This window comes from Artemia sp. Qi Xiang Cuo, chromosome 20 (genome assembly GCF_049724085.1).
Source record: "Artemia sp. Qi Xiang Cuo chromosome 20, ASM4972408v1, whole genome shotgun sequence".
In the NCBI taxonomy this organism is placed as follows: domain Eukaryota; kingdom Metazoa; phylum Arthropoda; class Branchiopoda; order Anostraca; family Artemiidae; genus Artemia; species Artemia sp. Qi Xiang Cuo.
Window position 1 is genome coordinate 2,066,603 of NC_142813.1, and position 25,226 is coordinate 2,091,828.

Genomic DNA, 25,226 nt, shown 5'->3' on the forward strand with positions numbered 1-25,226 from the left:
TAAAATAACATTTTGTTAATTTTTATAGAATTACTTACTTTGTATTTACATTGAAAAAAAAAAGAAATGAAAAAATAACAACCCCCCATTCCCTCTAGATTTTGGAACATATTTGGCCCCTTTCTGCATTTTTGCGAATCGTTGTCCTTGTTCACATGTTGACAAAACACGTCTTAAATGAACAAAGTGAATGATTCTTTTTCACTTTTTTTGTACTAGAGGCGGTTGACACAGGCGGTTGAGTGCAGATATTTTGAAAGCATCTAGTGGTAAATATGGTGATTTATTTTTCTTTTCTAGAATAAATTCTCAAATTTTAGAATTAGCTTCTTCCATCTGAGAGTCTTCAGTTTTAAGACACGCAATCTATCTTCACAATCGAGCTGTTGACGTGGTAGTGTTGTTTTTTTTTTTTGGGGGGGGGGCATTTGCCCTCCTATTCCCCCCTGCTCCTAGATTTCAAAAGATAACAAATTTGCCCCCTCCTTAAATATTTGCGAATTGGCATCACTGTATTTATGGCTTGTAGTAATCGAGACTACCCTTCTGAAAAAAAAAGAAAGAAATGAAACAATGGCGATTTTTGAGCAGTGAAAAAAAGATACAAATCAAATATTTAGGAAATTCCTCTTAGTGGTAATCTTTCAGCAAAATCTAAAAATTATTCTTTTGTATTCCCATGCTTCACACATCTAATTCACGCTCATTAAGTTTTTACCTACAGACGATTTCAATGTTTCATTTTTCATGTGTAATTAAACCTTATAAAACAAATTCATGTTTTGTCTTTTTCATAAAAATCACTCTCCTATTGCTGCTGGTGATGCTGATTTCTGCTGATGAAAGGATACAGATTAGAATGTCTTATTATTAATTCGCATGCTTCGTTCACTTTTTCGTCCTCATCCAATTGCATTTTCGAAGATAATTCCTCATGTCCCCTATTTCTACCTAAAACTTCATTTGGTGTGAAAAAAAATAGTGGATTTAAATGTTGTTATGTCGAATCGTTGTTAAGTCGAATATTCTTTTAAATTGTTTGCACATTTATTCTTAATCAAGCTTATATTTGAAGATGATTTCGAATAGTCACCTTGTTGATTGATGATGATTTCGAACAGTCACCTTGTTGTGTCGAATATTTTTTCGAATCGTTTGCACAAATGTATTTTCTTTTTAATGCAAAAGATCCTGTCTTTTTCCTCGTCATAAAAGAATGCTCTCCTGTTGATGCCAATGATGTTGGTTTCAGTTGATGAAATTAAAATATTTTCTTTTTTTTAGCGGTCTCGTTCCCATGATAGAAGGAAATCTTCATCAAGAAGGCGTGCGGAAGATAGCAGCCCAGATAGTCGGAATGGGGAAAAGAACAGCATGGAAGAAGGGGAACTATCAGAAGATGAACTTGAACAGAAGCGATTTCAGTTGCTTAAAGAGCTTCGGGGTGATGAGTAGACCGAGTACAAAAAGGTTAGACATATTTTTGGTTTGCAAAATTTTGTATTTTGCAACCTTTTTTATTTTGTATTTTGCATATTGTATTTTGCATTTTTGCAAAATTTTGTATTGTGCAATCCCGTTCCCGTGATAGAAGGAAATCTTCATCAACAAGGCTTGCGGAAGATAGCAGCCCAGATAGTCGGAACGGGAAAAAGAACAGCATGAAAGAAGGGGAACTATCAGAAGATGAACTTGAACAGAAGCGATTTCAGTTGCTTAAAGAGCTTCGGGGTGATGAGTAGACCGAGTACAAAAAGGTTAGACATATTTTTGGTTTGCAGAATTTTGTATTTTGCAAACTTTTTTATTTTGTATTTTGCATATTGTATTTTGCATTTTTGCAAAATTTTGTATTGTGCAATCCCGTTCCCGTGATAGAAGGAAATCTTCATCAACAAGGCGTGCGGAAGATAGCAGCCCAGATAGTCGGAACGGGAAAAAGAACAGCATGGAAGAAGGGGAACTATCAGAAGATGAACTTGAACAGATGGGATTTCAGTTGCTTAAAGAGCTTCAGGGTGATGAGTAGACCGAGTACAAAAAGGTTAGAGATATTTTTGGTTTGCAAAATTTTGTATTGTGCAGTCCCGTTCCCGTGATAGAAGGAAATCTTCATCAACAAGGCTTGCGGAAGATAGCAGCCCAGATAGTCGGAACGGGAAAAAGAACAGCATGGAAGAAGGGGAACTATCAGAAGATGAACTTGAACAGAAGCGATTTCAGTTGCTTAAAGAGCTTCAGGGTGATGAGTAGACCGAGTACAAAAAGGTTAGACATATTTTTGGTTTGCAAAATTTTGTATTTTGCAACCTTTTTTATTTGTATTTTGCATATTGTATTTTGCATTTTTACAAAATTTTGTATTTTGCAATCCCGTTCCCGTGATAGAAGGAAATCTTCATCAACAAGGCGTGCGGAAGATCGCAGCCCAGATAGTTGGAACGGGAAAAAGAACAGCATGGAAGAATGGGGAACTATCAGAAGAAGAACTTGAACAGATGCGATTTCAGTTGCTTAAAAAGTTTCAGGGTGATGAGTAGACCGAGTACAAAATGGTTAGACATATTTTGGGCTTGTAAATTTTGTCTCCTAAATCTAATATCTAAATCTGCTGTTTATGAAAAAACACTTGAAACTCAGCCCCCCCCCCTCCCTAATCTCTATTTTGAAAATTACCTTTTTTTAGTATCTTTATCATAAAAAAACTCCCTGCCCCGTAGAGTTTCATAAATAATTTTGTTGTATCTTAATTGAAAAAAAAATCCCTGAGTCCCCCTCCCCGCTAGATTTTTGCGACTTAGTACCACTATTCTCCCTAAGTCTCCTCAATCCAACAGTATATTCCAAAATAAACGTTGGACTGCCAAAGACGGTCGTTGACGGTTGGGGTGAGAGACGTCGTAAGAAAAGATTATTGGGGAATGGGAACTTCTTGGGAGGGTGGAAAGAGTGAGGCTTTGAATAGATTTGGATGGAGGTGGAGCATGCGTAGCTGTGTTGGCCTCGGGTTGCTTCGTGCTGCGGTAAGTTGTTAGTAGTAGCAGTAGTAGTATATTTCCAAATATGTTACTTTCTAGTTAGCTTGCCATGTCTCAATTTTTTTTGTGGATTTGCACTTTAGGTTAGGTTTCTTTTTTTGTGTATATTGGATGCTCTTGTTAGCTTGAATTAATTTAGAGAATAAAGATGTTCTATTCTCTAAAACCATAATCAGGACCCATAATTATTGTGCAATAATATTTTTTGAGTTCTTCCGATTGAACTCTTGGTATTTCTAATAACAACAACTGCCAAATTGAATTTAATTATTTTTCCTTTTTTTTGAAATCTGAAAGCATAAAATTGTGGCACGATGGGGAGGATTCAATCGTTTTCCTCTTCTCTTCCAAACGCTTCCGGTTTTCATACCGGTTAAACCAGTTTCCGGTTTAAACTGTAAACTAGTTTCCGGTTTAAGGATAAGGCGACTGCTCAGTAAAATCTCAAAATATGTCAGAGGTTTTTTTAATGATTTATTTTTTCTTTTTGAGGATCATAGTTCCTGCCTCGTCATAAGAACATTTCCCCTTATCATAAAAATCATCTCCCCCAGAATGCTACCTCATCAGCCTCGTCTTTTTTTTGGCAGAAAGACGATTGTTTGTTGGCCAAGCTCTACTCAACTTTTTGTTTTCATTCTATTCTTTCTGCTTCCGGAATTGTCTCTCATTCTTAAGAAAAAAGAATTAAAAAGATCCACGTAATTGAAGCGGATTCTTATTAGAAAATTTGTAGTTTTTGACCTAACAATAAAACTGGGAACTCTGCACAGAAGGATCTCAAGCACCTGCACAGAAAGTTGCACAGATTGGGCATACAACTTAATGCAGCCTGCGTCTGTATTTCTCCGCATCCTCTTTTGTTTCTGTTACTCCATGATACTGTTGTATAGAGTGGGTGAAAGTAAATACTAATAATAATTTGAATAGCAAATATATCCTACAGGTCAGAACTAGTTCAATAACTTGTCTTACTAACTGGGTAGTCGTTTTCCGGTTTTTTTTTTTTTTTTTTTTTTTTTTTTTTTTTTTTTACAAAAAGGTGTAGTAATAAAATGATAGTATATAATAGCAAAAACAGCCGGAATCCTGGACCAACAGAGAAAGAACACTTTTCTTCTAGTGCTTTTCCGAAGCTAACGAAATATTGAACTGGATAAACTTAAAGACGTTTGGTATGCTATAACTAGCTCCTTTAAACTAGTTTAAACTTTTTAAATGGAATTTGCGTTCGTCTTGAAGTGTTGCCAAACTTTGTAAGCAAAGTTTGGGAAAAATAAGTAGCTCTCTTAAGCATTGCTTGAATAAAGTCAAACACTATTGTTTTTAAAAGAAAAGTTGTTTGCCATTTGTAATGCTAATTCTTCTAATATTCAAGTGTTTATCCCATCCTCTTCTCTTTCCCCCCGACGCTTGAAAACAGCTTTTGGTATTAAGTTATGTATGCAAAGCTAAGATCCACTTTTGAAAATCATAAATACTAAACGAAAAAAATCGAAAAACTATGGCTTTTTAATTTTAATATACAATAATATATGGTTTTATTAAAAAAAAAAAAAAAAAACAGTTGCTAGTTGTGAGAGTTATGTTTGTTTAAACATTGCTTAAATAAAGTCAATTACTACTGTTTTTAAAAGAAAAGTTGTTTTGCCATATATAATATTAATTCTTATAATTTTCAAGTGTTTACCCCTCCCCTTCTTTTTCTTTCCCCTCCTATTTTCTCCCCCTCCCCTTCTTGTTTTTCCAACTTCTGAAAACAACCTTTGGTATTAAGTTATGTATGCAAAGCTGAGATCCGCTTTTGAAAATCATAAATACTAAACGAAAAAAACACTCTGAAAAGCTAGGGCTTTTCAATTTTAATATATATATATATATATATATATATATATATATATATATATATATATATATATATAATAATATATTATTTATTGTAAAAGACAATTTCTAGTTGTGACAGATTTTAATTCTTACGCGTCAGCCTTCAACAACCTTAAAATCTAGTACAACGTAGTTTTCAAGAGAAAAACTCAATATAAGAAGAAACTATTTGAATTAAGTAAAACTATATATTATGTTAAATAACGTACAAATATCTAATGTATGAGAACAAATTAAAATCTACCTTTAAATTATTGACCTAACGTGAAAGTAACTGATGAAAAACGTTTTAAGAAGCGAGAGATAAAGAAACACTTTCAAATCTTGAGAGGATAGACTTTTCCCCTTATCTTTCTGTGGAAAGTTTTATTGAGTTAAAACGGAGATTTTATGAGTGTATAATCAGGGAGACAAGGTATAATTGGATAAAAAAGATTAGGGAAAAGTAACGTTGTGAGAGAGGAGGTAGAGTGTTGGTAAGAATGAAATGAATGAAATGTGAGTGCTAGTTCTCCTTTCCCTAAGGGGAGTGAGTTCACTAAGTGAAGAAGGGATATTCTTGATTAAAGATGATTCTTGGATCCTTTTTGGAATGCCCATCCTGTTTGATAATTCCTCATGTGGAGTGCCAAGCAGTATTGGTGTACTTGAGTATTATCTTAGTGTGTTCTTGGAGCAAATAACTCCTTATCAACTCTGGGGCTACTCCTTCATTATGATGAATTCCAGTTCTGGTGCTGGTTGTCACATTTGTTGTATTTGTTTTATTTAAGATATAAATATCTTATAATGTAAGACACAACCGACAAACAATTATGAATCACTGTTCAAATCACTCAATACTATATTACTATATTTACTATTTTAGTATATCATATGAATGTATATAGTAAAAGAGGAACAGAAAGAAAGTGGATTTATTCCCGATCACAAGAATTACTTGTGCCCTCGTTTCCTCTGCTAATTTGTCAGGTTACGACACTGAAATTGTGGCGGCACTTATGTTTGCAGTACAAAAGAATAAAGAAAAGATAGATAACATTGTGAAGGCACCTATGTTTGTGTAGGCACTTATGTTTGCAGTACAAAAGAATAAAGAAAAGATAGATAACATTGTGAAGGCACCTATGTTTGTGTAGGCACTTCTGTTTGTGAAGGCACCTATGTTTCTGTAGGCACTTCTGTTTGTGTAGGCACCTATGTTTCTGTAGGCACATGCTTGATTTGATGATTTGGTAACCGATCATCAGCTTTCTTGCTTAGGGTTAAACTCAAGTTCAGAATTAGACTAGTAATTTCTCATTTTAAAGAACGCATTCTTATCCACAAAATAAAACCGTAATCAACCTTACTTACTTAGTTGTTTCCTCCGGCGACTTGTGGCGTATAGGGCAGCAATGTTTGACCTCCACGGTGGACGATCCTTATCTAGAGAACGCATTTTATTGAGGGACGATGGGAGTAGTCTTGTCTCATCTTCATTGGAACGACCAATAGTAATCCATTGTCTACCACTCTTCTGGAAAATGGTTCCAGCATCAAAATAGGGACGTCGTCCTTGTCTCATTCGAGTCATTTTACTCCAGTATCCTCACCTTAAGTAGGACTTTGTCGCTTATTTGAGGTTGCTTGGGGAGAAACCTGATCTAGGTGATAGGTTTCCTGTCACCCCAACTAATTGTATGTATTCTTCGCAAGAAATTATTCTCGAATCCAATTAACCTTTTCTCTACAGCTCTAGATAGGCTACAAGATTCGCATCCGTGTGTCAATATGGAGATCACGCTGCTATTGAACAGGCGCAGCTTCAACTTCAGGGAGTACATGCTAGGCTTCCAAGTGCTGCTTAGTTGAGAGAATGCTGCACCTGGATGTGCAGTTCACTCTGAACGTACTTGGTGCATCGGTGTCATAGAGGTCAAAACATGCACCTTTTTTTTTTGTCTTCTTTTTCAACATTTGATGTTTTGTCTGAAACGTTTTTTGTGTCGTGTAGCGTTTTGTCTGTAACGGTAGCTCGACTGCTTAGGTAAAGGTTTGAGGGCCAATAAGTTCAAAGATTACAGAGTCAAGCATGTCCTATCAAGTAGAAAAGAAACCGAGGTTGTAATTTTGCAAAGCCGGAAAAAAAGGTGACGAACGGTATCCATGTGGTGACCGGAGGCATGAAAGGCCTAAGGAGAAATAAAATCAACTAAATAACTAAATAAAAGCTGATTCAGTATTATAGAGTGTTAAAGTATTATGTTTGAAATTACCCCTCCCCCCCCTCCGAAAAAAAAATATTCGATATGCCATTCGAAATTGACATAAAATGTTACAAATTAAACGCTAAAGAGCAAAAAGTTGTTGTGATGTCGACTGTTTGTCGTCTTGGTTGTGCTAACTCAAACGTGGCTCAAGAATTTCAATTCTGAATATGTTTACTTTGATATAAGTGTAACTTCATTACTCATCATAAATGTAAAAATGCAACACTGATAGAGTTAGATAAGAAGAAAAAATGAATTTTTATTACACATACAGAAATAAAATACAAAATATACGAGGAAAAGTGCAAATTAGCCTGAAGAAAACAGAAGAGTCAACAGAGAACAGTTTTGAATGAACTTTAAACACTAACTTGCTTCCAGTATTTATTATTTGTCTTTCTTAACTACGGAGACTGAACTGGCAATTCTACACGGTGAAGAAAATGAATGACATGAAGGACTTGTTGCTATTTCAGAGAGGCAGGTGGAACAAATATTTTGTGAAAACACCTCCGAAAGTTCTTAATATCCATTGGGATGTTCAATCTGACCGTTCGGTTGCCTTTATATTACATGTCTCCTCGACATTACAGTAATAAAAAAATTTCCATCCAGTCGAAAAGTCAACGCCCAGGTTGTTAATCATTAATAGATAAAGTGGGGTCTAATGATGCTTCCGGGGGGAACGCCATGTTAACTCGGAAGAGAGCCGAAAATGCGGAGTTTGTAACATGCTGAGCATAAATGCTAAAGTATGCAATAACTTGGGTTATGTTGCAAGAAAGGGCGCAATGATTGAAGTCAGATAACGTTCACATTTAATTTCACTTGAAGATTTAGAAACTGGCATATTAAGGTTGATTATATGAAAAGTTTTCGTAGATGCAATCCGACACATACGTAGAAATTTTTTTCCGGTGGCCCAATAATAGAAAAAAATATATATACAGTAAACCTTGCCATTTTTTTGTGGAGGATGGAGGAAAGGCCCTGATCCCTCTCCTCACGTGTACATCCAGGGATCCACTGCTATTAATCAAATAATGCCGGTTTTTTTTTTCCACTTTGCAGTGAACACTGGAACCTTTGCAAAGATATGTCTGAAACATCCGGAAATAGGCCACAATTCCCCCTCCGTATTTTCCTGGATCCAATAATATTAGATCAAATAAAATATTGAATTTTCCGACTTTATTCGTCAGGTGAACTGTGTGCAAGGGGATTGGAGTAGAAAATGAGTTTTTGGTCGTTGGGGCCTTAACCTTTACAAAGGTATGTCAGAGACATTCGTAAAAGTTTTGCTTTTGTTTTCAACCAAACACCTCAAATCATTTACATTTGAGAAGGGTATAGGCGTAGATTGAAGGGTAAGGTGACAGGGTTGCATTTGCCCGTACTTGTGGAAATACCCATTTCGGGTATTTTCGTTGAAAATGCCTCTTTGAGTGTTTTCTTTACAAAATTGAAAAACCGACAAAATTGCCCCGCCTGATTTTTGATACTTATACCTCCCGCCCCGCCTCATAAATTTTTCATAAATTGATGCTTTTTTTAGAAGAGAACTGAGAAGTAATTTGTAGAATGATGACATTTTTGATGAACTAGCTGATACTTTTTCGTTTAAAATCACAGATAATGATTTTGAAACCCAATAAGCATGTCGAGAAGGTACTGCATTTTTCTTATATTTTTTCTCGTCTCATATCATCATTTTTTCCATCTAAAGGCGAAAATTAGAAAAAAAAACTATGCAGTTTTATGATTTGTATTCCTTTGAAACATGAAGTTTTGCGACAAGCCCAGACATATAATTTCCACTGAAAGAACATGATGCGGATATATTTATTTTCATAGTTTTAGATATATTCATTCACCGAGCCAGTATTTCCTTATAACCTAGACTGTTTCTTAGAGAATGATCTAAACTTGCTTAAAAAAATGTTGAAAATTTCCTATTTTCACATACTTTTTGTCTATTTTTTACTTATTTTTTTATCTAAAAAAATGCAACAGAAATTTCAAAATTTAATTCGATAGATGGCTAAGGCTTAATTGCATCGATTGAATGATGGCTAAAGCTTAATTTCATCGATTGAACAGTTGAGATTAACGTTAAATTTGCCGTTTTACGTTTAAACTTTGAAACCGCTGGATTGTAGCATAAAAATGAATAAAAAAAATCATAATTAATTAATAAACCATAAGATAGAACCATTGAGATAGAATTACACAATAGGGAGTAAAAACATTTAATTTAGATGTTTATAATTAAGCTATTAAAGTACAGAGGGTAGTGAAAGTGAAATCTGATTGTTAGAATTGGTTGAGTAGAAATTTACATAAGCACATACTACTACTACTAACAACTCACTGCAATACCAAGCCACCTGAATCCAGCGCAACTACAAACGCTTCTCCTTCATCCCAATCTATTCAAAGCCTCCCTCTTTACACCCTCCCAGAAAGTTCCTATTACCCTTAAATGTCTCCTTACAAAATCCTCCCGACCCATTCAGGGACGACCTACTTTCCATTTGGCCCTAGACGGTTGGCCGACAAGGATAATGTTACGAAATCTGTCATCCTTCATCCGCAGAAGGTGCCATAACCATCTCACCCTTTCTCTCATTATAATCTTAGAAAGCAGGGATAGAACCATTTTTCTTACAGCTTACTGTTTGTCATAAGGTAAGCCAATCAGGTTCCCAAAACAGTCCGTAGGCAATTTCTCTGGAAAACAAATTGCAAATCCTCCTCTGTTTTTCGGAACGCCCACGTTTCAGAATCATACTTGGCTATTGTCAACACTGTAGCTTCCAATATTCTAATATGGGTTTGCAAACTTACCTTCCTATTCTTCCAAACTTTTTCATCTGTGTAAAAACACCCTAGACCTTGGCCATTCTGCATAAGTCTTAAAATACTAGGGAAAATCGGGAATTCAATTCTTAATGAAAAAGAATATATCGTAATGCACCAGTTGTATCTTATACTCATATATCGCGATACATCGGTATATCGTAATACAGTTTTTGGTAGTAGCGAAAGCCAACTTAAAGAAAAATAAACATGGATGAAAATTCAGTAAAAAGCAAGCTAAAACCGTATGGCACGATACGTTTGCACCATACACCTTCAAGATTGTGTAGCTTTCTCTTGAAGGTGTCATTTTCTTTGGGAATCAACAGGTTGTTAGTGTTTGAAATTTTACGAACAAAAAACGTTGTCAGAATTAACTAATTAGTTTTGTTTATTCATTTTACGAGTCAACATGGCAACACTGCCGTGTTGCCGGTCTTTCATGATCAATGTCTGTTGATTTTTAATTAAAATCAAGGTGTTGCGGTCATCAAGCCATGGTTTAATTGTAGAAAAAGCCAAGACAGAGAGTCCGGGTGAGAGGCAACAACTTGGAATAAACTTTTTTTAGGATTGTATAAAAATGATGTCGTTTCACTTGTTGATAGATAAGTCTATCATCCATTCGTCCATAAATCATTCCTAGGGCAGAACTAAGGTAGATAGTCATAGAAATAAGGGATGAAAGATCGGATTGATCATGAAATTGAAATAGGGTAACTAAGAACTTAATAATTTGAATCGACCACCAAGGAAAACTTTAAAAAATCGCCGTCTTTGGGCATGAATTTTAATATCCTAATTCTAATATGAGCCCAGGAAAGAAAAAGTATTTTGATATCCTTGATACGTGAAACTAGAGGGAAAAACTAAAAGATAAACATATCAAATGATGTCAAACGTCCGTAATGGAGTTCTGTTCGAAGTGAAAACTTGGAACACTGTAGATTCCGAAAATAGTCCCAGACCTGAAAGGAGATTGGAGCGTAGTTTCGGTAAGCCCTTTTCACCTTTTTTCTTTCAGCTATGAATGTACCTGTAATGATGCAGCTATGGGGGGGCATCATCACATTTCTAAAATATAACAAATTTGATAGGAAAGTGATTTTTGGCTAAGTTTTGTTTTAAAAATATTGAACCTACAAGAGCAGAATCTGAAATATACAGCGGTGGGATAACTAAAGTTTGAGCAAGATTGACGCCCCCGGACAGTTGGTCCTCAACAGTTCCTCCGAAGGTATTCTAAGGACAAGTTTAACGAGTATTTATCTACTAAAATATGCTACTAATATATGTAACCGGTTCATTATGTTTTTTTCTACATTGGAGTAAATATGTACGTATTTCTAGGATAGTTATATATCTATATTAACATAGATCGTACATAAAATAAATATTATTATGCAAGTTTTTAAGCAATAAAAAAATAGAATTTGTTTGAGTTTGAAAATCAAGATCAATTTTTTTGAAGCCCTAGCAAGGTATTCAAAAATAATTAAGTTACCACGAAGGAGGATAATAAAATCAGTATATTAAGACACATACACACACAAAAATAAATTCGATTGTAGATTTTGGTCTTACCATACTATGAAAATCTTAGGGAGGTAAGGGCTTGGGAGAAATTGGATTAAGACAAAGGCCCCAATGTAGAAAATTTGTACCTTTTTAGAAAAGACAGAACATTCTTCGAAAGACAAAGAAATTCAGACATGTCGAGTTAATGAGAAAGTAGAAGAATGTTTTAAATATACTGACCTTCTGAAAATCTGTTGTTTTATGGTGGTTTAAGTGGTATAAGAGGAAGTTTTTTCAAAATTTCATAGCACCTTATTAAAAGATGCAGCATATTTTAGTAGATAAATAATCGTTAAACTTATCCGTAGAATACCTTCGGAGGAAGTGTTGAGGACCAACTGTCCGGGGGCGTCAATCTTGCTCAAACTTTAGTTATCCCACCGCTGTATATTTCAGATTCTGCTCTTGTAGGTTCAATATTTTTAAAACAAAACTTAGCCAAAAATCACTTTCCTATCAAATTTGTTATATTTTAGAAATGTGGTAATCCCCCCCCCCCCATAGCTGCATCATTACAGGTACATTCACAGAAAATGAGTTATATTCAATCAGATAGACTAGGTTATATTCACATCTGAAAGAAAAAAGATGAAAAAGGGTTACCGAAACTAAGCTCCAATCTCCTTTCATGTCTGGTACTATTTTCGGAATCTACAGTGTTCTACACTTCGAACAGAGCTCCATTACGGACGTTTGACATCATTTGATATGTTCATCTTTTAGTTTGACGCATCAAGGATATCAAAATACTTTTTCTTTCCTGGGCCCATATTAGAATTAGGATATTAAAATTCATTCCCAAAGACGGCGATTGCAAGGTTTTGTATTAATGGTTGATTTCGGTCTCCCGAAGAAAGAAGAAGGAGTTGTCCATATTCATTTCTGAGTATAAGGAAGTGGGTATCATGATGTGACGAGGAGGGTTCACACTTCGGGAATAATTACCGAAATCTGCTGAGTTGCATTCAAAGGGCGGATCAGTAGGGAAATGTAAACGATGAGGGTTCAAAACTTCAGGAATAATTACCGAAATCTGCTGAGTTTTATTCAAAGGGCGGATCAGTGGGGAAATATAAACGATGAGGGTTTAAACTTCAGGAATAATTACCGAAATCTGCCGAGTTGTATTCAAAGGGTGGATCAGTGGGGAAATATAAACGATGAGGGCCTTCTGGAATAATTACCGAAATCTGCTGAGTTGCATTCAAAGGGCGGATAAGTGGGGAAATATAAACGATGAGGGTTCAAACTTCAGGAATAATTACCGAAATCTGCTGAGTTGCATTCAAAGGGCGGATCAGTGGGGAAATATTAACGATGAGGGTTCAAACTTCAGGAATAATTACCGAAATCTGCTGAGTTGCATTCAAAGGGCGGATCAGTGGAGGAATATATGGTAAACCACCCTTCGACCCTCCTGATCTACAATATCCTGCTAAAGTTCCATTGAAAATGGCTTAGCAAACGGTTTTAACTATTACCTGAGTCGCTTCATTTATGACCTTTAGTCGTAACACCGATAATATTTTGGTGCGAAATAAGATTTGCTTATAAATGTGATAGGGAGTCACTCCGGCTCAGAAGATTCTTCAAGCTAAATATCGATCCAGAGCCGCTCTAGGGCTGCTGGTGCCCGGAGGAAAATTTATTACAATCCCCTCACCTGCCTTCCAACTAAAATATCATAGGCAGCGCAATATCGCTGCATAAGTAAAGAGCGATTTAGGCATAATGATTTTTTTTTTCTTTTAGACTAGGGCATTTCATGTCGAAGGAGTTGTCGTAGAAACTTCGAAAAGAGTTCATTTAATTGGTAATGGGAAGGGATTGTGCCCTTTTTAATAGCTCCCCTCCCGCGCCCACCGTTTCCCCAAACACGCCCAGTCAAAATTTTGAGATAGCCTTTCTGTTCAACGTAGTTGAAAAGTCCGGAAATTATGTCTTTGAGAACAATCACCCCCCCCCCCTCAGAGCCTTATATATATATATATATATATATATATATATATATATATATATATATATATATATATATATATATATATATATATATATATATTTATATATATATATATATAAAGAGTGATCGTATAAACTTCTGAGGGGGCTCATTGGATTGGTAATCAGAAGTACTAGTGCCCTTTTTAACAGTCAGAGTGATCAGAGGGCGGGTACTCCCCCTCCCCCGACACCTCATATTTTCTTGAAATGCATCTGATAGAAATTTTGAGGCGACCATTTGTTATCGTAGGAACTTTGAAAAAGGCTCATTTGATTGGAAATTGAAAGGGCTAGTGCTCTTTTTCATAGTCGAAAGTAACTGGAGGGCAACTAATCAGTATTGAATTAGAGTTCATAGAGTTAACAGCTAAATAAGTTTCAATTCAGTCGGATAAAACACATGCTTAAAATCTCAACAGCTTAGCTTGCGTAACTAACAAGTTTGACCACTACTGTGTATTAGTGAATTGTTATAGCTGTGACGTCAGAATTTTTTAATTAGAGACATATCGATCTATTATTCAACGAGTGAACTTAATTGACTAGTTATACCGGTCTTAGACTCTGTCATTTGGATACTGCTTGGATACTTGCCAGTAAGTCTGTATTTAATGAAATTCTAAATGAGAACATAAATCTCACCTGAGAGCGGATTTTATAGCTAAAGAAATATGTCGTCAGTCAGCCAGAAAACTTTTGATGATGGAATGAAGGCACTGGGAAAGAAACTAGATCTAATAATTAACCAACAAAAAGAGTTTGCTGTTACACTGTCCTCGATTTCGGATGAGGTTCAGACTTTGAAAAATGAATCGAAGTCTCGTGATGCGAAGATTGCTTGTCTAGAAAGCCAGCTTGAGGAGCAAAAGTCAAAGTTTGATACAATCGAAACGAAACTGCTGGAAATCGAAGTAAAAGACCGAAAACTCAACTTAATCATCTTCGGATTACCGAAAGAGAAAAACCAACAGTCAGTTCTCACGAATGTGTCTACGTTACTGACATCTAAAATGGAAATCACGGATAAAATCCTATTATCACAGTGCTACCGAGTGCCTCAGAAGTCAAATGTGCCTAGCCGTAAGGCGATCACCTCTCCAGTTTTTGTAAAAGTGTCAGCAGAAAAAGATATTCTATCAATCTTTAGTTCAATATCAAAGATGAAAGGAATTGGGCTCCGGATTTGCACGGACTTGCCACCCAAATTAAACTCTATTAGAAACGAGTTACTGTCTCAGAGTAAGGAAATGCGTGAGAATGGATCCGCGCAACTCAGACGAGTGAAACAAAAAGGGGCTAAACTCTGGCTAGAGTATAAATTGGATTCTGATTCGCAGTGGGCAAAAGCATAAGAAATATTAAAGGCGACTAGTGTATGATGTTAGATCAATCCCGCTCTAGATTGATAATTGTTTCGTTTTTGTGTTTGAGATATGTTCATTTTTTATGTTGATGTGTTATTTAGGCTAGCTCGGTTCAAGTTTATTTTGATTATTTCTTACCCAGTTATTTCTGTTCTACTTATACCTTCTCAACTTGGGTCTTCTCGAAGGATGATAAGCATGGTTGGTTTTCATGACTCGGCAGTGGTACGGGCTCCTTATCACGCGGGCTTACTGGCGCAGGGTGGATCTTTCGATTATTACTTAGTTGACTTTAAAGTTTGCGGGTGCGGGGGGGACCGATAGACTGGTGGCTTTGGAGGGGAAACCCCTTAACCTATCTTTACTTTCTGAAACTTTTCATGTATTCGGTCAAAGAGAAAACAACACTTTTTCTAAAATAAAAACGTCATCGTACGTTTCTCCTGATGAAATAAACAGACTTGAAGATAATTCATTGCGAATGGGGTTTGTGAATGTACAAGGACTCATGAGTTCTATTGATGAACTAACAAATTTATTGCCAGCAAATCAAATTGACATTTTGGGGATTTGTGAAACATTTATTAATGATAAGACACATTATAATGTGAAAATCCCAGGATATAAATTCGTTGATAAGAATCGACTAGTCCATGAAAAAGGTGGTCTTGGGTTATTTTTGAATGATGGAGCGCAGTTTGAGCGACTGCCAGAACTGGAAAAATATAATGTTGAAAAAGTGTGTGAAATACTGGCGGTTGAATGTCGGCTTGGGACTAAAAAAAATTCAAGATTGTGTTGTGTATAAGCCCCCGTCGGCCCCAATACCGCTTTTTTTGCAATCTCTGGAGTCTTTACTAGCATCTTTGGATGATAAGGATGTTGTGGTTATGGGGGATTTTAATATCAATCTACTAGAATTTAATGAAAATACCCATACAACAGAATTTATTACATTAATGTCATCGAAGTCCCTAATTCCTTCTTGCACAATTCCAACGCGTGTTGCATCGAATAGTGCAACTCTCATTGACAACATATTTTGAACAACACCAGCCACGTCTTCACAGGTTGTTCTGACGAATTTCTCTGATAATTTTCTGTTAATTTCTGATGTGAGATACCAGATTCATAAAATAAAATCACCAGAAACAGCAACCCGGATTATTAATAAAAAAATCTAGTATGTTCAAAGGATAAACTGAATTTAACTGATTGGTCTCCTGTATTTGATTCTGATGAAATAAACTCTGCGACGGATTATTTTTTAGAGGGATTTCATGCTGCACTTGATGAGTCGTACCCAAGAGTAAAAAAAAGAAAACGGAAATATAATCAACCCATCCAACCATGGATATTGCCAGCCCTTTTGACATCAATAAAACATAAAAAAAATCTCTATAAAACTTTAATATCTTTCGAAAGTGAAGAAAATAGAAGAACCTTCAAAAATTATAAAAACCTACTTTCAAAAATAATACGCAATGCTAAAATGAAATTTTATTTCGATTCTTTTAATGAAGTAAATAAGTCCCCAAAGAAAATTTGGGAACTAATCAACTCATGTTTAAATCGATCGCGGACGTCTTCTTCACCATCAAAAATACGGGATTCCCATGGTAATACAATTGAAAGGGAACTAGAAATGGCAAATTACATAAATTTTCATTTCGTGTCAATCGGGCAGTCAATAGCTAATAAGCTCCAATATAATATGTCCCATGGGCAATGTAATTATCCTAAGTACCTAGGAAGTCCTTCTGAGAATTCTATTTTTTTAACTCCGGTAACACAAGAAGAGCTTCCTAAGGTTGTTAAGCTTTTAAATAATTGAAATTCCCCGGGGATTGATGAGTTGTCGACCAATCTTGTTAAAGCCATTTTACCTAGTATTAATTAAGTTATGCGTCATTTAATAAATCTGTCATTTAGATCTGGAACTTTTCCGGATTCTTTTAAAAAAGCGAAAGTGTTACCACTATATAAAAGTGGTGACCGGACTAGACCCATTTCTATTCTTTCGGGTTTTTCTAAAGTAATGGAGCGATGTTTTTATAATCGAATGTATAATTTTCTCCGTTCAAAAGATTATTTTTCAAAAACTCAATATGGATTTAGAAAAGAGAATAGTACGCAGGATGCTATATTAACTATGGTACAATTTATTCACAAGTGTCTGGACAAAAAATGGATCCAGGCGAGTATATTTTTGGACCTTGAGAAGGCCTTCGATTCGTTAAGCCATGAAATATTGTTGTATAAATTAAAACACGGTGGGATACAAGGACCAGCGCACGATTTTATCGCATCTTACCTAAGTCGTCGCTCCCAAGTGACTATGATCAACGACACAGTTTCGGATCCATGTCTGTTTTCAAATATTGGTGTCCCGCAAGGCTCAATCCTGGGACCACTGCTTTTTTTAATATATATAAATGACCTTCCATCAGCGACAGAAAACCTTGGTCTGAATGTTCTTTTCGCTGATGATACCGGATCATCACTAACTGGATATTCGGAGGAGGATCTCAATCAGAAGCTGCAAATCGTATTTTCACAACTTCTTGTATGGCTAAAAGCTAATCGTTTGTCACTAAATGCATCAAAAACCAAATTTATCATTTATAGTAGAATTGGGCAGAATGCTCAAGGAATTTCAACTATATTTGATCATGCTACAAAAAATTCAAATTCAAAGGGTAACTTCGTTCCGGTATCTGGGTATTAATATTGATGAAAATCTGTCATATAAAGAACACTGTAATAGATTACGGGTTAAAGTTGCTCAGGGGGTTGGTATAATGCGAAGGTTTCAGCATTTTTTTCCATATGAAATCCTACGTCTAATTTATTTTGCGTTGGTTCATTCCCATCTTACGTATTGTCCCCTGATATATTTGGCAACATTCAGATGTCATGTGAAACCGATACAAATTCTTCAAAACCGGGCTCTTCTAATTTTAAAGAAATATTTACCATCACCGTCTTCGTATCCTAATAAGAGTAAAACTGAAACTCTATATCTTCTAACTAAAATTTTGCCTGTTTCACAGATATTCACCCTCAATTCTTTTTTATTTAACGTAAAATATGACCGGTCGGAACTACCTACGTACTTTCGTTCGAATAATTTTTTCCCTGTGCAACATGCCCATTCTTATGAAACCCGACATAAATGGAATATTCAGCACCTAAAATTAAGCACAGACAGATCACGGTTCTCGCCCTTATTTTCAATCACGGGTTCATGGTGTCTTCATCTACCATTTATTGATTGCAGCAAATCTCTTCCAAATATAAAAAAGCAACTTCATTCTATCCTTATAAATAATTTTAAGAATTAATAATATATTGAAAATCTGGGTACATTTGATATTATTGTTTTGTTGGGTGTTTTGCCATGTGAGATGCCGGTCATCGGTTACCCTTATTCGCCCGTTGGTATTTTTTTTTTATTATTGGTTTTTTCGGTGGATCTTTGCCCGGTGTCGGTGGGTTTGTGGGGTAGGTGTCCGTCTATTGGTTAGTCATGGAATAACTCTTATTTATTTTTTTGTTGTTAAACAGGTTTATTCCGATTAATGTACCGGGTTTTTGTCATTCGACCTTGTGTCTCCGGCGTTTACCCTGTATTTATGTCTATTTTGTACAGATATTTTAAAATTAAACCTTGAACCTTGAAACCTCGATAGTCATTTTGTTCAACGTAGTTGAAAGGTACGGAAATTATGTCTTTGAGTTTGAAAACCCCCTACAGCCCTCAGGGCAGGGGTTGTGAGCTATGCCCTGGGGACATATACGGTATATATAGAACGGTTGATCGTATAAACTTCGGAGGGGATCATTGGATTGGTAATCAAAAGTTCCAGTGCCCTTTTTAAGATTCAGAGTGATCGGAGGGTCGATACCCCCCCCCACGCATCATATTTTCCAGAAATACATTTGATAGAAATTTAATATGGTCATTTGTTGTCTTCGAAACTTCGTAAAGAGCTTATTTGGTTGGAAATTGAAAGAACTAGTGTTTTTTTAATTGTTGAAAGTGATTGGAGGGCAATCAGCCCCCCTCCCACGCCCACCATTTCCCCAAACCCATCCAATCCAAATTTTTAGATATCAATCTTGTTCAACGTAATTGAATGGTCCGGAAATTGTATCTTTGAGGTTGAAAACCCCCTACAGCCCTCAGGGCAGGGGTTGTGAGCTATGCCCTGGGGACATATACGGTATATATAGAACGGTTGATCGTATAAACTTCGGAGGGGATCATTGGATTGGTAATCAAAAGTTCCAGTGCCCTTTTTAAGATTCAGAGTGATCGGAGGGTCGATACCCCCCCCCCCCCCACGCATCATATTTTCCAGAAATACATTTGATAGAAATTTAATATGGTCATTTGTTGTCTTCGAAACTTCGAAAAGAGCTTATTTGATTGGAAATTGAAAGGGCTAGTGTTTTCTAATTGTTGAAAGTGATTGGAGGGCAATCAACTCCCCTCCCACGCCCACCATTTCCCCAAACCCCTCCAATCCAAATTTTTAGATATCTATATTGTTCAAAGTATTGGAAAGGTCCGGAAATTGTATCTTTGAGGATGGCAACCCCCCAGAGCCCTCAGGGTAAGGGCTGTAATTTATGGCCTGGGGACATATAAGGTATATATAGAAAGGACGATCGTATAAACTTTGGGGTGGGGCTCATTGGATTGCTAATCAGAAGTTCTAGTTCCCCTTTTAATATTAAAAGTGATCAGAGGGTGGATACCCCCCCCCCCCCACCACATCTCGTATTTTCCGGAAATGCATCTGATAGAAATTTTGAGATGGCCATTTGTTGTCAAAGAAACCTCGAAAACCGCTAGTGGAAATTGAAAGAGCCAGTGATCTTTTTAATATTCGAAAGTGATTGGAGGGTAATTAACTCCCCTCCCATGCCCATCATTCCTCCCATGCCAATTGTTTCAACGTAATTGAAAGATCTGGAAAATTATGTCTTTGAGAATGACGACCCCCACAGCCATCAGGGCAAGGGTTGCAAGTCATGCCCTGGGGGCATATAAGGTATATATAGAAAGGGTGAGTTTCGAACCTTAGGAGGGGCACATTGGATTGGTAATCAGAAGTTCTAGTGCTCTTTTTAAGATTCAGAGTGATCCGAGAATGGATACCCCCACCACACCTCGTATTTTCCCGAAATGCATCTGATTTTAATTTTGAGATGGCCATTTGTTATCGTAGAAGCTTCGAAAACGGCTCAGTAGATTGAAAATTGAAAGGGCCAATTCCCTTTTTAATAGTCGAAAGTAATTGGAGGGCAACTACGCCCCCTCCCATACCCACAATTTCTCAAACACATTTAATAAAAATTTTGAGATAGCCATTTTGTTCAACCATTTCTTTCTCATGGCTGAGAAGCCATTTTCTTTGAGGACGCCCCCCCCTCACAGCCCTCGGGGCAAGAGTAGTAAGTTATGCCCTGGGGACATAAGGTATATATAGAAAGGGTGATCGTATAAACGTCGGAGGGGGCTCATTGGATTCGTAATCAGAAGTTCTAGTGCCCTTTTTAAGACTAGTTTGAAATACTAGTTTTCACCATTCACCTTTTTTACTTTTATAAATGAAAAATAATCGAAACCTTAACGAAGAAATGTCAGTATATGTCAATTTAACTGACAATCCACGGTCATTTGTTTGTTATGTTTTTTTTTTTTTTTTTTTTTTTTTTTTTTTTTTTTTTGTAAAGCCTAAATTGTGTTCTGATCATGAGAAGGAATAAGAGGTTATCAGCCTTACTCATGTTAATTTTTGCTCGTTTTGAGTTTGACTCGGCTATTTATTGTAATTTCTGTTCGTTTTGGTTTTCATTTATTTATTGATAGTATTTTGTGGTAGTTTTACGCTGGGAAGATTGTTTGACCTTATTTTTGCTCATTCTTGGCTTAATGGAGCTCTACTTTTCTTTGAAAAACTTGTTTTGTGGAAAAAGTTGTTTAAATTAATAAGCAAAAAAAACAAATCAAAGTCAAAATTTGATCAAAGTGGGCAATCTCCCCGCCACAGCCCCTCAGTCACGGTTTTTGGCTTGGCTACCCTGGTTTCCCTCCCCCCCCCCGCTTTGAACAGCTCTGTATGGAGCGCGATGAAAATTTGTTTATTAATTGTTGTGTTAAATAATATTCAATATTTGTGACTAGTTCTTCTAATAACAAGACTTCGTCAGTGACAACATCGTTTTATAAGATAAGGTCCTTTAAGCAGCCATATTTTTATCTTAGTAAACGTGTTGACAACTCTCATATGGTTTGAGAGACCTTGCTTGGTACACATGTATCTTATCTGATCCACGTATGTCATTGAACTGTCTTTGTGACTGTAAATATAAAATATTTATCTTTCTTTTTCCCTAGCAATCTCGAATTTGCAGGAATTTTCTCTAATAAAAGCTTTTTATTTTCCTTTTACTAAAATGCTTCATTAGTTGTATGCGTTTTTCCTTTCAGAAAGTGTTGACACGCTATATGGTAAGCCTTCTTCTAACCTCATTTTTCTCACCTTTTGTTTGAAGTTCCATTAGGTGCTATTCTAGAGATGAAAAATTATTGAGAAGGAACAGGTGTAAAAAAAAAAGACCTTGAGATAAGAAAAGTTTATTTTTCTTAATCGGTTTCATTGAATCCGTAAGGGTTGTTCCTGTTCCTTATTTTGAAGAAATATTTCTCCCAAGTTGACATGAACTTATATCCTATACACTTTAAAGTATCATGGTACTAAGCTACGTAGTGTGTTTCTGTTATAGAACTGCTATAAGGTCAGACTTTTCCCAAACCTTGAAAAATCACTTCTAATTCTGTTTATTGTTGTTCTTGTTTTTTTTCTAAAACGCTTGTAATTTCTCTAAAGATTCTCAATCAGTATGTGAGAAACTGGGCTCGAGGGTGTGACCCTATTTTGAAGAATTATTACTCCCCAAACCAGGATACTTCTCCAGAAAATATATTCAAATCGACATATCCTGGGTGTACACCATTGGGGTCAATTTCCTGAATTCGTGCGACTATTCTGTAAGAAAATATTTTGTTAATGCGCAGAAATGTTTAATCCGTAGGATGGGCTCGCACTTTCAGAAATTTTTGACATTTTTGACATTTAGTAAAAATATGTAATATAAGTAAAATAAAATAAGTAAAAATAAGTAAATAAGTAAATGCTAAAATTGCTAAAATAGTAAACCCTTTTTTAAACCTGATTTGTGTCTCCTTTTATCTGAAAAATAAATCCAAAAAATAAATTTTTCAAAGAAAAGTAGGCTATAGAGCAATAATAAAACCTAAGACGAACATAAATAAAGTTTTGAAATAAGTCAAATTTAAAACGACCAGAAATTACTAATAACGAATAAAATGACCTACAAAACGAAAAGAAATTAAAATAAATAATCATATAAAATATAAAGATAACAGACACTGATATAAATTGACAAGTAAATCGTAAAACAAGTAGAAATTGAAAAGAGTAATAAAGTCAGACTTAGAACGAACAGAAATTACTCAAAAAAAGGAGCAGAGCTTATCCCCACCCTCTCCCTCGCCGCTAAACCTTCTAATGCAATTGCGTCATTTGTATGTATATATGTAGATATGTAAATAAATAAAGTCTGATTTAAGACAACCTGTCCGCATACCTAATGAAAATCGAGGTTGCAGGTAAATAAAATATATTGCTAAGCAAAGAATATTTGTCCCATCCAATCGGTGAATTGTCGTTCAAATATTCTGGCTGGTTTGATTCAGTGTGTCTTTTCTCTTCTTGTAGAGTTCACTTCAAAAGATTAAATTTTGTCTTGTTTTTTTTTCTTAGCACTGAGAACGACTTGGCGGAGGCCCTTGTCGAAATATTTGCTTGTTTTCATTTTCATAGTTTGCTACTGGCTGACAAAATTCCCCTTTTTCTCACCTATTTTATTTTATTATTCATTTATTTTTTAATTTAGTTCATAAGTTTATTAATCTACATTCATAAACATATAAATAAATTAAACAACACTTTCACGCTGGAGAAAACCTAAATCCTTATATCCTTTCTTTTCTTTGTTTCATATATATATATATATATATATATATATATATATATATATATATATATATATATATATATATATATATATATATATATATATATATATATATATATATATATATATATATATATATATATATATATATATATATATATTAAAATGATGGTGGGGATTTTTAAAAATGATAAATATATAATTATATAATATATAGATATATATATATATATATTAATTGCCGAAGATTGTTCTTTTTGGCCAACCGTCTAGGGCTAAAAGGAAAGCAGGGCGTCCTCATCTGGGGTAGGAGGACGTCATAAAGAAAGATTTAAAGGAAATGGGAACTTCATGGGCGGTTGTAAAAAGGGAGGCTTTGAATAGATTGGGATGGAGGATGAGCGTGCGTAGCTGTGTTGGCCTCAGGCGACTTGGAGCTGCGGTGAGTTGTTAGTAGTAGTAGTAGTAGTTTAATTCTTAGTATAACGCAAGATCCATTTTTCGTTAGTATAATGCATGTATCATTTTTCGTCATTCATCAACAGGCAAAGCTCAAGTATAAAAACAATTAACAGGGTCATTAAAAAAAGGGGGGGGGAGAACGAGCGAACGTATACAAAATATAATCAACGCCTATGCAAGTAATAAAAAGAGAACAATTATCGGGATGTTTAGTTAGTTTTTTCGTGATGTTTGGGAGAAAAGTTTTTTTTATGTCTGGAGGTAAAGGAGGAAACGGAGGAGGCTTAGAAGCAGCCAGAGGTTGACAAAATCTTGGTGGGGAAAGGCTGGGCATGACTATATGAGAGAACACAGGAAACCGAAGTGATTCAGTGAAAGAAGTGAAATGCAAATGCTTTGGCTGATACCTCCGCTCCGCTGCTCTCAGTGCAAAAAGAAGAATAGACGAACTTAAAAAAAGTAAAAAATCCCTCACGCGAACGGTAAAAAGGGGATTGAATAAAAAAAATTTCGAATAACAGATCCCAGAATTTTATTTGAATTTGTTTTATATAAGGCGTATTTAATAGCTGGATCAAGAATTCTGGATCTAGATTTTTTTTTATCCTAGCCCATTTTTCAGAAAGAGGTCTTGGATACGTTCCTAACCCCTTGGTTTTCCTCACAATTTTCTGTTGTTTTTCTGTTCTTGAAATTGGTATGATATTCCGGGAGCCGGTGTTCCAGCCCCCCCCCCCCTGGTAAATTCCCCCGAGTACAAAATTGAGGAGCCACAGAGAAAGTATCCAGGGGGATTTGGGAGGACTTTTCTCTGGGAGGGAAAAAGGCTAGACCCAATATTCCATGTGATGTCTCATTTTTCTCATATACCTCGGCTGTCTTTTATTTTTTCAAGTTTTATAATTGTAATTCAGACTGAAAAAAATTGTTGGGTTTCCCTCGAATCAGCGCTGTCAACCACTTATAGAATAGCTAGATCTGGAATCCAGATTTTCTTTTTTTATCCCCCTCCCCCCTCGGTAAAGTATCTATGGATGCAAATGTTGCCTCGTCAGTCGATATAAGAACCTCTCTTGTTGCGAGCGGGAGATGTCTTAAATTTTTTTTTTTTTTTTTTTTTACCGAATAATCAGTTTGTCACTTTTTTCCATAGGTTCCAGTTTTTGTTGGAAATGGCAGAGCCTTGTTAAGCGTGGAGCTTCTGGAACCATGACAGTGATGAATGTATTTCCTTTCTATAACTCTTTTTGTTCAACTTGTATAAAATAAATCTTTTTATTAATGGTTTGGTCTGGATATTTCTTTTGGTCAAATATATATATATATATATATATATATATATATATATATATATATATATATATATATATATATATATATATATATATATATATATATATATATATATATATATATATATATATATATATATACATATATACATATATATATAATGTATGTGTGTGTGTGTTTGTGTGTGTATAAGAAGCTTCTTTTTAAATTTATACCAAAAGATTTAGCATGATAAATGCCTAGTAAAGCCAGTATTTAAAATAAATGTTATTAATATCGACCCTTTAAAAAAAAGAGAGAGAGAGAGACAACTCGATAAAGACAGGTGTTTGGAAAATTTTCTACTCTGAAAACACTGATGCAGTTCTAAGGATGATTATTGTAAGTGCTAAACTTCCTATTTATAATTATGCTTCTGC

At 35.4% G+C, this 25,226-nt stretch overlaps 1 protein-coding gene and 1 long non-coding RNA gene across 3 annotated transcripts in view; both read left to right on the top strand.

The window, feature by feature from the left end:
- LOC148939757 (pre-mRNA-processing factor 40 homolog A-like) overlaps nucleotides 1-1,481 on the top strand; it is a 116,016-nt gene extending 114,535 nt beyond the window's left edge. For both annotated transcript variants that reach the window (XM_089106367.1, XM_089106366.1), the window contains exon 15: nucleotides 1,285-1,481. In XM_089106367.1, the coding sequence (XP_088962493.1) occupies nucleotides 1,285-1,455 (171 nt within the window). In that variant the 3' untranslated portion in view covers nucleotides 1,456-1,481. The remainder of the gene's footprint in view (nucleotides 1-1,284) is intronic.
- Nucleotides 1,482-2,087: 606 nt separating this feature from the next.
- LOC148939758 (uncharacterized) lies at nucleotides 2,088-24,799 on the top strand. Its single transcript, XR_016143483.1, has 2 exons — nucleotides 2,088-2,268; nucleotides 24,668-24,799. It is a non-coding gene; the product is annotated as an uncharacterized LOC148939758 (long non-coding RNA).
- The last annotated feature ends 427 nt before the right edge of the window (nucleotides 24,800-25,226 follow it).